The 13,668-nt window shown below is 29.8% G+C and overlaps 2 protein-coding genes across 2 annotated transcripts; both read left to right on the forward strand.

The window, feature by feature from the left end:
* Positions 1-4,896: 4,896 nt before the first annotated feature.
* LOC132924013 (uncharacterized) lies at positions 4,897-8,161 on the forward strand. The gene is made up of 6 exons (XM_060988069.1): positions 4,897-5,046; positions 5,156-5,279; positions 5,372-5,487; positions 5,656-5,907; positions 6,457-6,602; positions 7,870-8,161. Exons 1-6 carry the CDS (start codon positions 4,897-4,899, stop codon positions 8,159-8,161), a joined length of 1,080 nt encoding a protein of 359 aa, XP_060844052.1.
* Positions 8,162-9,664: 1,503 nt separating this feature from the next.
* LOC132926836 (uncharacterized) lies at positions 9,665-13,439 on the forward strand. Its single transcript, XM_060991243.1, has 4 exons — positions 9,665-9,895; positions 12,255-12,447; positions 12,508-12,585; positions 12,692-13,439. The coding sequence occupies exons 1-4, from the start codon at positions 9,825-9,827 to the stop codon at positions 12,995-12,997; spliced, it is 648 nt and encodes a 215-aa protein (XP_060847226.1). The 5' UTR covers positions 9,665-9,824; the 3' UTR covers positions 12,998-13,439.
* Positions 13,440-13,668: the final 229 nt, after the last annotated feature.

Here is a 13,668-nt window from a genome sequence, read left to right on the forward strand (position 1 = left end):
AAATTCACGTGAATGTCATGACGGAATTCACGTGTCACGTGAAATACGTGTTTATTCGAAATATATATCCGTGAATCCGTGTCACGGATACACGGGTGCAAAAAAACACGTGTTCCATTAAGACCTCTAGTACAAATTCCTTCTCTTACATTTGATGGACCAACGACACATATTAATATGGCCTCAATACTTGGAGCAAAATTATCAGTTAAGGATATGAAAATTGATTTTCCTCATCCATCAGATGTCACAAAAACAATAAAATGTATTTTGGATCCGTGTCATGATTTAAAACTAATTAGAAATACATGGAGTTCAATGCGTGTTATTTACAACCCAGACGGTAAAAAAATTGATTGGAGCTTTATTGAAAAATTAGTTACCTTACAGGAAACGGAAGGTCTACACGCTGGCAATAAACTCAGAAAATCGCATCTGGAATGGCGAGAAAGACCAATGAAAGTGAATATTGCGGCGCAGACACTTAGTGCTAGTGTAGCTGATGCCATTGATTTTTGTCGTGGTTTAAATTTAAAAGGATTCGAAGACAGTTAAGCTACTACAGAATTTATTCGAATTGTTGACACTTGGTTCGATATTTTAAATTCTAGGAATCCACATGGTCGTGGAAATAAGGCACCAATGAAGACATCCAACAGGCATATTTGGGAACCTGTATTACAAAATACAATACAGTATATAAACAATTTGACATGGGGCTGTGATAAAAATTTTATGGTAGAGCATAAAAACAAACACAGGGTTTTTAGGAGTAATTATTTCGTCAATAAGTGTAGTTAAAATTTTTGATGAAATTAGAACAAAAAATGATTATTTTAAATATCTCCTTACATATAAAGTATCACGGGACCATATTGAGTTGTTTTTTAATGCAGTAAGAGCTAGAGGCGGCTGGTGTGTGAATCCAACTCCACGTCACTTTAGTGCAGCATATGAAAAACTATTAGCACACCACCAAATTAAGACATCGGTTGGCAATATAGTAGCCATGGATAATACTGAAATATTATTTGTTACTCGAACTAAGACACAGCGGTATTCAGATACGCTTGCTGATCTAGGTGATACATTGAACATAACATATCAAAGAAAGTTTGATACAGATTTTGAAGGCAATGATAGTCTAGTTATTGAAGAAGATATATGTACTAATTTAGCAGACTTTGATGATATAGAAGCAAATGAATTTATATCTCTTGAAATGCCACCAAATTACTTTGTTTTTAGTGAATACACGGATAATGCCATTGGGTTAATAGCCGGATATGTAGTTCGTGTGGTAGGTATTTAATTTTATTTATAATATGGTAGTAGTACTTATGTAAATAATATATTTTAGGTCATAAAACGGATTAAATGTACAGATTGTAATGCAGCATTGTATGGTGACAATCTGCATGACAATAGAATCAAGTTAATTCTACAAAAGACTCGAGGTGGACTTATCATTCCTGCACCAGATGTCATTACAGTTTGTCGTACAACAGAACTACTTTATAAAAGAGCCATACATGATATTGCTGAAATGAACAAATTTGATTTTGCTCAAAACCTGGCTGCATCTGTCTTTGGACGACTTGTGACCCATCGATTATTTTCATCATTGGATAATCATAATTTTGATAAAGAATTTAACCACACAACACAATTAATAAAATCGATTTCACTATGCTATATAAGAACATTTCACGAAACTAAAAAAATAAACAAAGATATGATAGGTAAAAATAAAAGGAAAGTATTGTCGAGGTTAGCAATTTTTCAAAATGTGTAAATAAATAAGTATGTACAGTAAAATTATAAATTAGGATTAAAAATTAAAACATGTTTAATGTGAACATATATAATAATTATTATTTCTTATTATTATTTTATACTAATATGTTACCTAGGAAAAAATTTAAACTGTTTTTATCACTAATTGAAGTTAGTTACAATCAATGTGATAAGTGAAAAATCAAAACCGAATGCATATGGCGGCTCGCGTATAGGACCATTTTACATATACGAGAATTATACATAATACGCGTTCCATGTATTTAGTTCAGTGCTAGTAACCCTGTGGCCACTGCACGAGAGTGTTCATGGGCCCCGCGGAGCCACATAGTAAAAAATTATATTCTATTATTTTATGCCATACGGGCGACTTTACTGTTCATCCGTCAAAACTTATTTTATATTACATTACAAAATTCACTATTCGGTGACGTAAAAAAAAAATATTATCTTCTCCCAATTTCCCATGTACCAAAAAATCTACTATTATATGACGTGAAAAAATGTTGCGATTAAATATTTTATACTTGTGCACCTGCCATGTGCCAAAATCGAATCACATTCTGTTAAAATTATATATTCTCTTAAATTGTTATTATTTGCAAATCTGCATCATGTAAAATAAATCTTGTGATTACCTTCAAATTATTGTTCTTATATATTTCAAATATTTTATTTTCCCTTTTCTATTATTAAATCTTTGGTCTTCATTGACCACTGCGTGTGTAAAACCTATAAGTTCCACCGACTTGACCTTAGGGTCAACACGCGGTGCGGCTTATAGGTCAAGAACCCTTGATTTGTGGGTAGTTTTTGGGAAACCACGACTAACGAGTGGCTGCGAGTGAAAATAATACCTTTAAGAACCCGTTTTGAATCAAATATACACAACGAATGTAAGAGCTTCTTAAATAAATAAATTCAAATAGGACAATTTTTAAATAATATAGCGAAGTATATTAAATAATTATTATTAATCATAAATATTTTATATTATATATATTGTACCTATATTTTATATTTATTTTACCTGCCTGCTACTTTGTATGTACTTATTTGTGTTTTTGGTTAATTTTGATTGCTAACATTATTTTTTTGTTTTAAGTATTATTTAAATTTAACTTGTTGACGATGGTGATTTATCGAAATTATATTATATTGTAAATATTTTAGGACCCCTGAAAATTAAATTTTGAATAGTACCAGTTTTCCGCGTTTTTTATTTCTTTTGTTATAAATGTAATGACTGTACCAATATTCCGAGCATCGATGTAGACACCTCACTCTCCCAAAATCTCCCCTTTCTATAGCGGTATTAGAACAGCGAATGACGGATATGGCTAACAGTTTTAATGCCCATTTAGATAACATAACGCGGAAGTTTGTTGAGTTAGATGCTCGAATCGATGAGTTATGTCTCTGAATCGATGACAACGATACTGATACCCGTAGTAAATTGGCCCAAATCCAAACGTCTTTCAACCAAGATCTTGTCCATACTCAAAACGATATCTCTAACCAACAACACCGCCTACAAGAATCCCAAAAAAGCAATTCACATACCCACTGTACCGTCACTGAGTCGTTAAAAGCCCTCGCTGACCGGGTCAGTATGGTCGAGGGACATGCTGCTCGGATTACCGCCCTTGAAAACTAAACACAAGAAATCCAACCCACTTTCCCCCACACTACCCCGACCATTCGTTTATTCCTCTGATCACCATACTCTCTCACTTGCTCGACTTAAATAATGAAATAATACCCCCTCCAAACTATCGTCCTGAAATTTCAATAAAACTTTTTAATAACTCACACACCGCTCTGTTGGACTCCGGTGCGTCAGTATCCGCCATCTCCGAAGACCTTTTCCAAATTTTAATTAATGCTTCCCCTCAAACCTTTTTCCTTTCACCACCGCTCTTAGTAATAAATCAGTCAAAATAAAATCACAAATATATTTAAATTTCTCCATCAACAATTATAAAACATATGGTATATTCTTAATAGTTTCTCAACTTTCCACGTCATTAATATTAGGGACCGATTGGTTGCTTGATAATAGTGTGACCATGGACTATAGTACCAAAGAGACTTCCCTCCCCACTCTCCAAAATAAAATACCATTTAAATTAATTGCGGACAACGATCCAGATAGTCTCACCAACTCATTAAATAATCTTAGTATGATACCAGAAGATATTCCAATAATGTATGAACAACCTTTCCCGTTTGAACCCGGAAAAAATATTGCTCTCCACGACATTCCCCTAAATAATTCACTACAAAATTTGATGTCCTCTCTCCTCCAAAAATACTAGAACATTTTTAAAGATAAATCCGGCTTCCATAGTTTTTTCTCCTATAAATTTAACGTAAGAATACATGAATTTTATAAAATAAAACCATACCCTGTGCCCTTCTCTCGCCGCCCTGCAGTGCAGAAGGAAATTGATAAAATGATTGAAAGGGGGGTAATCGAAAGATCCGATTCTCCATATAACAATCCACTTGTCACTGTAATAAAAGTCGACGGCTCTATCCGCCTTTGTCTCGATGCCCGTAAATTAAATACCATAATACTTCCCACTCGAGATGCGTCCTATTGATGATATCTTAGCAAAATTTAATAATAAATCTTTTTTTTCTTCCCTTGATTTTTCATCTGGTTATTGGCAAATTCCCCTAGACCCCTCTGTCCGACAATATACAAGTTTTTCATATGACCATATTAGCAGTGCCGTGGTGCGATGCATGGGGAATTACCTGGTTAAAAATTTAAAATATTATTGTTAATTTCGCAGACCACTGTATTCGTTATAGTCGGTGTCGGCCGTTGCTTTTCTTACTACAAAATAATTTTTCAAGTTTGAAAAAATATGTCAAAACGAACGTTTTTATTTTATAATCTCGATAATACGAGAAAACAAAATATACATAGCTTAATCAATTAATACACAATATGCAGATGATGCACCAGTATATATACACATTTGGTCGTCCTAGTAAATCAATAAACAATTGTTACAAACCTAATTTTTATAATAAGTTTAATTTTGCTTAATCATTTGTGCTAGATTTTGTTTCGTCATTACACTGATAATGATCAAAAACGGTTTGCGATTGATCACCCCCGGAATAATGAGTCTGCAAGCTATACGACAGACATGTAATTTACCTACTGTCGCGATTAATGGATTCGGTCGCATAGGAAAATGTGTGCTCCGGTTGGCTATCCAGAATAACGTAAACGTAAGTCTTGACCACAATGGCTTATTGTTTCCATAAATGGACCATCGCGCACACATAATTTATCTATTTTTTCGTTGGTGGTTTTACCATAATTGCTTCCCTTCGTTAGGTGGTCGCTGTGAACGAACCGCAAGCCGACGCAGCGGCGATTGCGCACTCGTTCAAATACGACACTGTACACGGGACGTTTCCCGGAACAGTCAGTGTACACGAGAATTATCTCGATATCAACGGTAAAAATTATAACATTATTTTAATATTGTAAAGATAATAAAAATTTGTTACGGAACTCTCTTATTATTGTTGTGTACACTTGTCTCTACAGGCAATATTTTGAAAGTTTACGGAGAAGAAAACCCGGAAAAGATCAAGTGGAATGAATTGCCGGTAGATTACGTGATAGATTCGACGGGTAGGTTCACCGAAATCAATACAGCCAAGGTATGTGTAAATGTGTAATTTAAAATGTAATATGTTTAGTTTATTATTTTTTTTATATTTATTATATATTTTTATTAATTTTACCTATATTAAACGCTATGATCTATATGACTAGTTCTGTTTTATACTTATATAACATACTCAGTGACACGGTAATGATAATTTTAGAAACACATGGCGTCGGGAGTAAAGAAAGTAATTATTAGCGCTCCAAGCAAGGATGCGCCGATGTTTGTGAAGGGCGTCAACTTCAGCGAGTATAAAAAGTGTATGACGGTGGTGTCGAATGCATCGTGCACAACTAACTGTGCGGCGCCATTGTTGAGCATAATAAACAAAAAATACGGTGTGGAAAACTGTCTGTTGACCACAGTTCATGCTATGACATCTACCCAGGCTGTCCTTGATAGAACAAAACACGTGAGGAGCCATTTTATATAAAGCGATAAATTAATACGAATTAATGTACCAATTTTGCGAGTTGTTTTTAGAGAGCAGGTTTATATGTACCTAAAATATCAAGATTAGATGTTGAATAAAATTATAAGTTAATGCGAATGTTTTTTAGTTCATGCTTTATACTTTGGATTCCATGACTAAAATAATTATAATTTGACATTTTAAAATTCCCGCTATAATATTAATTCGCATTAAAGCGTTTATATGCATTTCTTAATCCCCGAGTAAGAGTTAATTCGATTTGACGTATCGAATTAAATAATTAATGCGCATTAAAAATGCGTTTATATGCACCTAACACTCGAACTAACTCAATGCGCATTAACTGCTGCATATCAACGTAATAATTAGGTACCAGAAAATCATTAAAAAAAAACTGTACAATTTATGGATATTTTAATAGATTTGAGTTAAAATGGCTTGTCCTATTTTTTATATTTAAATATGATCAGTGATCAATCTCACCTAAAATCATGGTATTTTTAGTAAGTTTACAATTTATCATTCCAGAGGTCAGCCCCTGGAAATATTGTCCACAGCTCGACAGGCGCTGCGAAAGCTGTGGGAATCGTGATTCCTGAATTAAAGGAAAAAGTAACCGGAGACTCAATAAGAGTGCCTACACTGGACGTGTCTCTGCTAAAACTTTACATAAAGTAACGCATTATATTTTATTATTATTATATCGTATAGGCTATGAAATAGTCAAAGTATCTTCGAGGTATAGAATGCGAGAGAATGTGTGAGTAATACAATATAAAATGAAAAAAAGAGTAAAGCATTTTATACATATTTATGTAGTCACCTAAGTGTGTAGAATATTATGAATATTTTTCGTCTTATAAAAACTTAGGTATTTAGGTACTTATACAACGAATATTGCCAGATTGTTGTTTTAGACTGAACGGAGTGATGAATGTATTGATTTTACAATGATGAATGTATTTATTTTTTTTTTGTGTCCGTCATCACGTTTTTGAGTAGTAATAGGGCTTTGATTTTTTACTTCAGCCTCTCTTTGAAAAGGAAATTGAATCTAGTTTGTACTTTGGGGGGTCAAAATTAAAAAATGTCCAGAAGTTTTCAAAAGCGTCAGGAAAAATCCTGAAAAAAATAACGGAAAAAACGGGAATTTTTACTCACAACCCGTTTTTAACAAAATCGTTTTTTTTATTTTTCCGTTACCGTTATCTTATCCGATCGTTATCTATTTACAATTAAATTTTCAAATATATTGACTTTTTTTAAGCTGTTTATAAACAATTAAAATTTTTGATTTTTCTAAGTTTTTTTTTGAAATGCCTATAAAAAATTTAGCAATACAAAAAATCTTTAAAATTTAATCCAAAGTTTATTATAAGTTGTTATTATCGTAGAAAAAAAAATCAAAAATCGTTAGTCACAATTTTTTTTATGAGCATTTAAAGTTCATATGTTTACAAAATATTTAAATGTCAAAATCGCGAAAATTTGCAAGCAATTTTGAAGTTGAAAATTCATAAAATTTATGTAATTTATATCTTAAGTTAAAAAACTCAATACAAGGTTCTCCATAACTTTTTCTTCATATAACTGTAAAAAAAAATTCAAGCATCAATATAGAAAAACATTTATGAGCGTATAAAATTAAAATTTTTACGAAATAGCGTGAAATAGCGATATATTTCTATTCAAATATAGGTAATAATAATATATCCTATTAATTATCCTAGGACCTAGACAGACAAATCTTCTCCGTTCAGAATCGTTTTTCGTATACAACGATACCTGTCATTTCATTCAAATTTAACACATTCATTATAGTGATCTACTCCCTTCACTACTATACAGTAGATCGATATCCACTTGCCCACCTTTTTTTTTTTTTTTTTTTTAATTAATATTTATTTTTTTATATATATATATATATATATATATAAACAGTATTAAAACTCCAGCGAAACTAGAGGAAATCAAATGCATGATCTGGGAAACTGCTACATTGTGTAACAATGATGTGTTTTCCTATATTGAAGAAACGACCAAACTTGTAAGCTCCGATTTTATTGGTCATCAGTATTCGGCCATAGTTGATTTCAACCAACTGTCGGTAATTAACAACAAATTCGTAACAATTGGTGCGTGGTATGACAACGAGATGGGCTATTCGAAAAGACTTTTAGATCTTCTCGATCATATGGTGAAGGTGGACAAAGATATAGCCGATAGAAAATAATAACTATTGAAGACTTCCTGTGGCTTGATGATAGGTTTTTTTATTCATATCGCAGCCATGTGTTTGTTTAAATAAATATTACAGTATATTTTGTTGTACATATTATTGATGATTTGACAACTGTATTAAGTTGATTGGTTAATAGTTAGTAATAAACAGATGTCTACGAATGCGCTATTAAGCGCAGCACATCATAGTAGTAGTTCCATATAATATGGTCCTTGTCATTAGGCAAATTTACTAATTTCTAATACTATTTACTAATTTAAACATTAAATTGCAAATTATGAGCAATACCACGTAGATAGTCAAGAGTTGGTGTCTCTTCAAATTTAGAACAAATAGACTTTATTCTTGCATTTAAGAGTTGATAATGTTTCTTCTGAGACGCATTTTCCTTCCCCTGAATAAAACCTTCTATCTTCACCTTTGTCAGATTTTCGTCTTGTTTGAATGCATTACTTACTTTCCAAATAGAAGGATGTGCAGCATGTAGGAGTGAGTATAAAGTATTGTGCCATCCTTCGACTCCATTATTGGTTCGAGGGAGATCTGCAGATACATTAGTGAAACAATTCCACATAGAAAGAGGAAAAAGAGGACTGCGCCGCCTTCCACGTCTATCTAGTCGCCCCAGCCAAGTATCTTCGAAGTAATTGAGAAGAGGAGCAAGTTCTGGCTCATTATTTTCGTAAAATTCACTCTCAATCAATGTTTTGAACGCTTTCTCCACGGCCTCCTCTGGAATAAACGCAAGAGCCGCTATTTGACGAATTTCTAGAGCAAATTCTGCATCGTTCATATATCGCTGTTGTAAAGATGAAGACTGAATATGGCGCCATATTGATTGGAAAAATGAAAGTAACAGCCTCTCACCAGACATTCAGGAAAAACTTCATTGACGGATTTTTAATAATAATTAATAATAAAGTAATAATTTATGCAAGCCCTCCCACTTCTAATAATAGCAACGAGTTAAAACTAAAATAGGCAGTTTAGGCGTCAAAAATCTATAGGTACACGATGTCACGATCATCATAATAATATTACACACGTTTACTACAGTGAATGTACCTATGGTAAATTCGTAATATAATTTATTTAAGTGTTATTTTTTTTCTAAAAGATTAAACCAAACTGTGATATAATTATACGAACGGAATGGTTATGAAGTGCTCTTGTATACATAATATTAGTACATTCGAAAAAAAAAGTTCATTAGCAGTATTTTAATTTAAGCCAACAATGGACAAATATTGCCGTGTATTTATTATGTTATATAGCCGCCGCCGTGGCGAACGAATCCGTGATGTCAAAAATCACCGAAACTAGCGAACGAATAGTCCCAAACGAATTTTAGTTGTATCAATATCGCAGTTAGATTCTATTCTATTTATTATTGTAATAAAATAAATATTGATTTTTTTGAGTTGGGTGGTCCTTTAAGTTAAAAGTGAGACGACCGGCGCGTGACGTGGTGGTGGTGGTGGTGGTGGTGGATGCGCAGACGCGAGGGTCATCACAAAATAATCAATAGGTACTCAAATGCCCTTTAAAGCTACAACACAAAATAAATAGCTACAAAGTAAAAATTGTTACCAGCTTACCGTACTCAGTTCTATAATTCAAGAAATATTTAAAACAATAGAAAAACACTATCGTTATGGAGAATAAATGCAGTGTGATTGATTGTAAAAACTTAATGGATGAAAATGATGTTGCAAAATTATACAGGTAATTTACTAGAAACATACTCGAGACTGCAATGTACAAAAACCATACATTTTAGATAAAACACAATACTGTACAAAAGGAAACCGCACATTTATTTAAGGTTGTACTTTCAAAATTTTAAATATTCTGTTTATGTAAATAATAATAAAAACATTTTAAAATAATAATTGATATGATGCAGTTGTTAATATATTTAATTAGGTACCTATTAAAATTATGTCTCTTTTGTAGAATACATTACAATATTATATATATATATATATATTTTAAAAGGAAAATTAACAAATTGAATAATAATATTTAGGTAGGTACATCATTTTTTTAATTATAAATATGTCTGATAGGTTGTAAATTAATGTAATATTCATCACAAATAAATGTATATGTATTTATATAGCTAATATAGATTGTGAAGATCGATTTTATGTTTTTATTTTTTATCAAATATCATTGTCATTAGTATTAAAAATATTAAGGAATTGTTCTAAGTGAGGATCAATGTGTATATACATGTGACACAAGACGTATACTATGAAGTATAGAATTTAAATATCTTATCAATAATTTTATGAACACATTATGGCTAACTTTATTATGAAGCCTTTCATATTGTACCTTATACAACTATACTTAGAATAAAGTATTATTAAATGACTTATTTTCTGACTATAAGGCAAGTGTTCCAAGTGTTAGGAAATATATTGATTAAGTATGCTGTGTCTACTGGCAACTCACATTGTGAGCAGCTCGCTTTATAACAAAAGTTGTTTCTCTCTTAAAGTTTAGTATTATTTTATTTTGTTTTAAATATTATTAATGAAAAATTGTCTGCTTTTCATCATTTTTTAAACAAGTGAGTGAATAATTTTTTAGAAGTTTCTGATGAATTTGAGTAAATTTATTTCTTAAACAGTACAATTTAAATTTGATTGTAATATATTTTAAATAATGAGTATATTAATACATATTATGTAACCTTCTATTATGGAAAATAACAAATAACAAATTTATTAAGTTGGACTCTTTTTCTTAATATTTTCTTATTATTTTTCTATTTCTATCATATTTATATCTGTATCTAAAAAAATAATGAGTTTAATAAACTAAAAGTTAAATAATTGATTGTCAATTGTTTTTACTTTTATAGGACTAGTTTAATTATTTTGGGTTCTTGAATTTTATTTATTTTGACCTTTAGCCTAAATTGATGGTAATATTGTTTCATACAATTATGTTACTTGTATTTGATGTTATATTAATATTGTGATTATTAATTATCTAAAAATCATTGTTGTGGTTATTACATACTCAAGATTATTTTATTGATAAAATATCTGTTTATATAAATTTTGGTGTTTTTCTATTATTCAAATTTACTGATGTATATGAGTTTATGATTCACTTAATACATACATTAAATAATTCTTTTAATTAAGTTTTTTTAAATGTTACAAAGTTTTAATGTGTTTATATCTCACACATATTATATGTTGTTTATTTCTACTTGTGTGTTTTATTATGTGGATTACATATTATTTTATCTATAAAATGTTATGTAATTATAATTATAAACTATGACTATAAAATTAGAACTTAAATTTTGGGGGTGCTAAAATTGTACAAAGCTTGGGATACAAATTACTTTATTTCCTTATTCTCAGTATTTTTAATAATAATTAATTATTACTTAAATTAAATCTTAATAAAAAGTAATTTTAAAGCAATATTCCTATATATTTATTTATAATATTCCTATATAGTTTCAAATTTATTAATTATATCTTGGTTTATTAATTTATTTTTATTTTTAGCATTATAGAAATTAATACATTATTTAGAATACTTAAGAAGATTACTAATAAAGTGGAGCTGACAAGTCATTTAAGGAAGCTAAATTCCTTGGCACATACAAACATTATGTACAAAATCTAACTATATTATCTATGATTGTGTTAATATTCACAGAATCCTTTTATATTAAGTTGTGAAATAAACGTTATATTCATTTATGAATTAAATAATAAATCAAAAGCGTTTAAATATTTTTTTAAACAAGAACTTAAAAGTATTTTAAAGTAACTTTGACTAAGTATTTTAAGTACTGTAAAGTGAACTGTTGTTACTTACATATAAGTCTATTTAGTGATCCAACCCGACTACTGTCTATGTAAATTATTTTATGCTCAATGGTTGGTTAATACACTGATTGCGACATAAACAACAAGTCAATAATCAGTTAAAATTTGTGATTTTCGTCCATACGTTGTCTTAAAGAGTTAAAATAAAAAATATGCAAATTTTTATACAAACATAAAGTGATTTAGAATACATTAATTTTATTCATATATTTTTTATAAAGATCTTCTCCAACGAATTCAGAAACACTGCCTTTGTGGAAAACAACTACTAGTCAAACAATAGAATGGAAACCTAGTCAACACAGTGGGTTATGTGTCAACTCTTTTGAAAAAGCTGAATACATAGTTGGCAACAGGAAAAGGGCTTTAAAATCAACAAAAAACCCAACGGATGAATATTGTACAGATTTAATGGTAAATTAAACACTAATTAATGTAAAACAAAAATGTTTATAAAAATAATATATTTTTTAGGAATATAACAAAACGAAGTCACTAAATACATGTAGTGATGCAGGGCAAAAGGAAAAACTTATAAAAAACCAACCAGTGGTAATATTAATTAATTAAGTCTTAGTTTTATGTATTATTATTATTTCTTTATATACCGTATATATAAATATAAATATTTATAAATTTTATAAATGATACATTTCAGAACATTGAATACCAGTTATTGGCGGATTCATATTTCAAAAAAATTAAAGCTTTAAAAATGAAAAAACGAAGATACACTAAAGAAATTAATTTATTATACTCAGAGTTATTGAAAAAAAAAAATCTTCTCATCGATCAAGAAATTCATATAAACTCTTTGGACAATGATCCAAAACTATTTTCCATTTTCGTAGATACTGAAATGAAAAAATTAAAGCAAAATAAAAAAGTTTATTTAACTACAAAATTGAAAATCAAAAAAATACTAACCAAAGGACTGCTTAAGGCCTTAAAAACCGAAATTTAGTTTTTAAACAAATTTAAACAGTTAAAAAGTATAAAAAGTAGCTAAAAATATAAAATATTTTCTCTAATAGTTTTTAGATATTTATCATTCTTATCAAACATCAATCATTGTATATATGTTATATGCATTCTATTTATGAATACGATTATATTTTTATCAAGTGATTATCGGATGTGGTTCTTTGCCAGGCTTTGATCATATTAAAATCTAAGTTGCCAAGATTTAAAAAATAAAATAAATACTAATTAGTTAGTAGAAGATACATTGCAATCGACTTTATTTCTAGTATATACGGTTTATTTATTGTGCACGTGCCTATAAGTTTGACAATTTGTATTTTTGTTAATTTAGTTACGATAAAGTGTTAAAAATGCTGTAATTTAAATCATCGTTTTCCTATCGCTTATACAGTTACCTGACTATTAAAAAAGTTTAATTATTTTTTAAGGGCATAATTACATTAAAAAATTCACTTTTTAGGCCATTTATAATTATATTATTTATACATTTATAAAATATGTTTATTAAAATTACATTTATTGGTATAAAAATTATAAATGTATAATGTATATATGTTACATTTAAAGTGTGAATTAAGTTCTTGTATGAATTAATGCATTATTTTAGTGAAACTATTAAATGCATAGGTAATTAAAAGTCATATACTAAAT

The sequence above is a fragment of the Rhopalosiphum padi genome, chromosome 3 (genome assembly GCF_020882245.1).
Source record: "Rhopalosiphum padi isolate XX-2018 chromosome 3, ASM2088224v1, whole genome shotgun sequence".
Taxonomy (NCBI): Eukaryota; Metazoa; Arthropoda; class Insecta; order Hemiptera; family Aphididae; genus Rhopalosiphum; species Rhopalosiphum padi.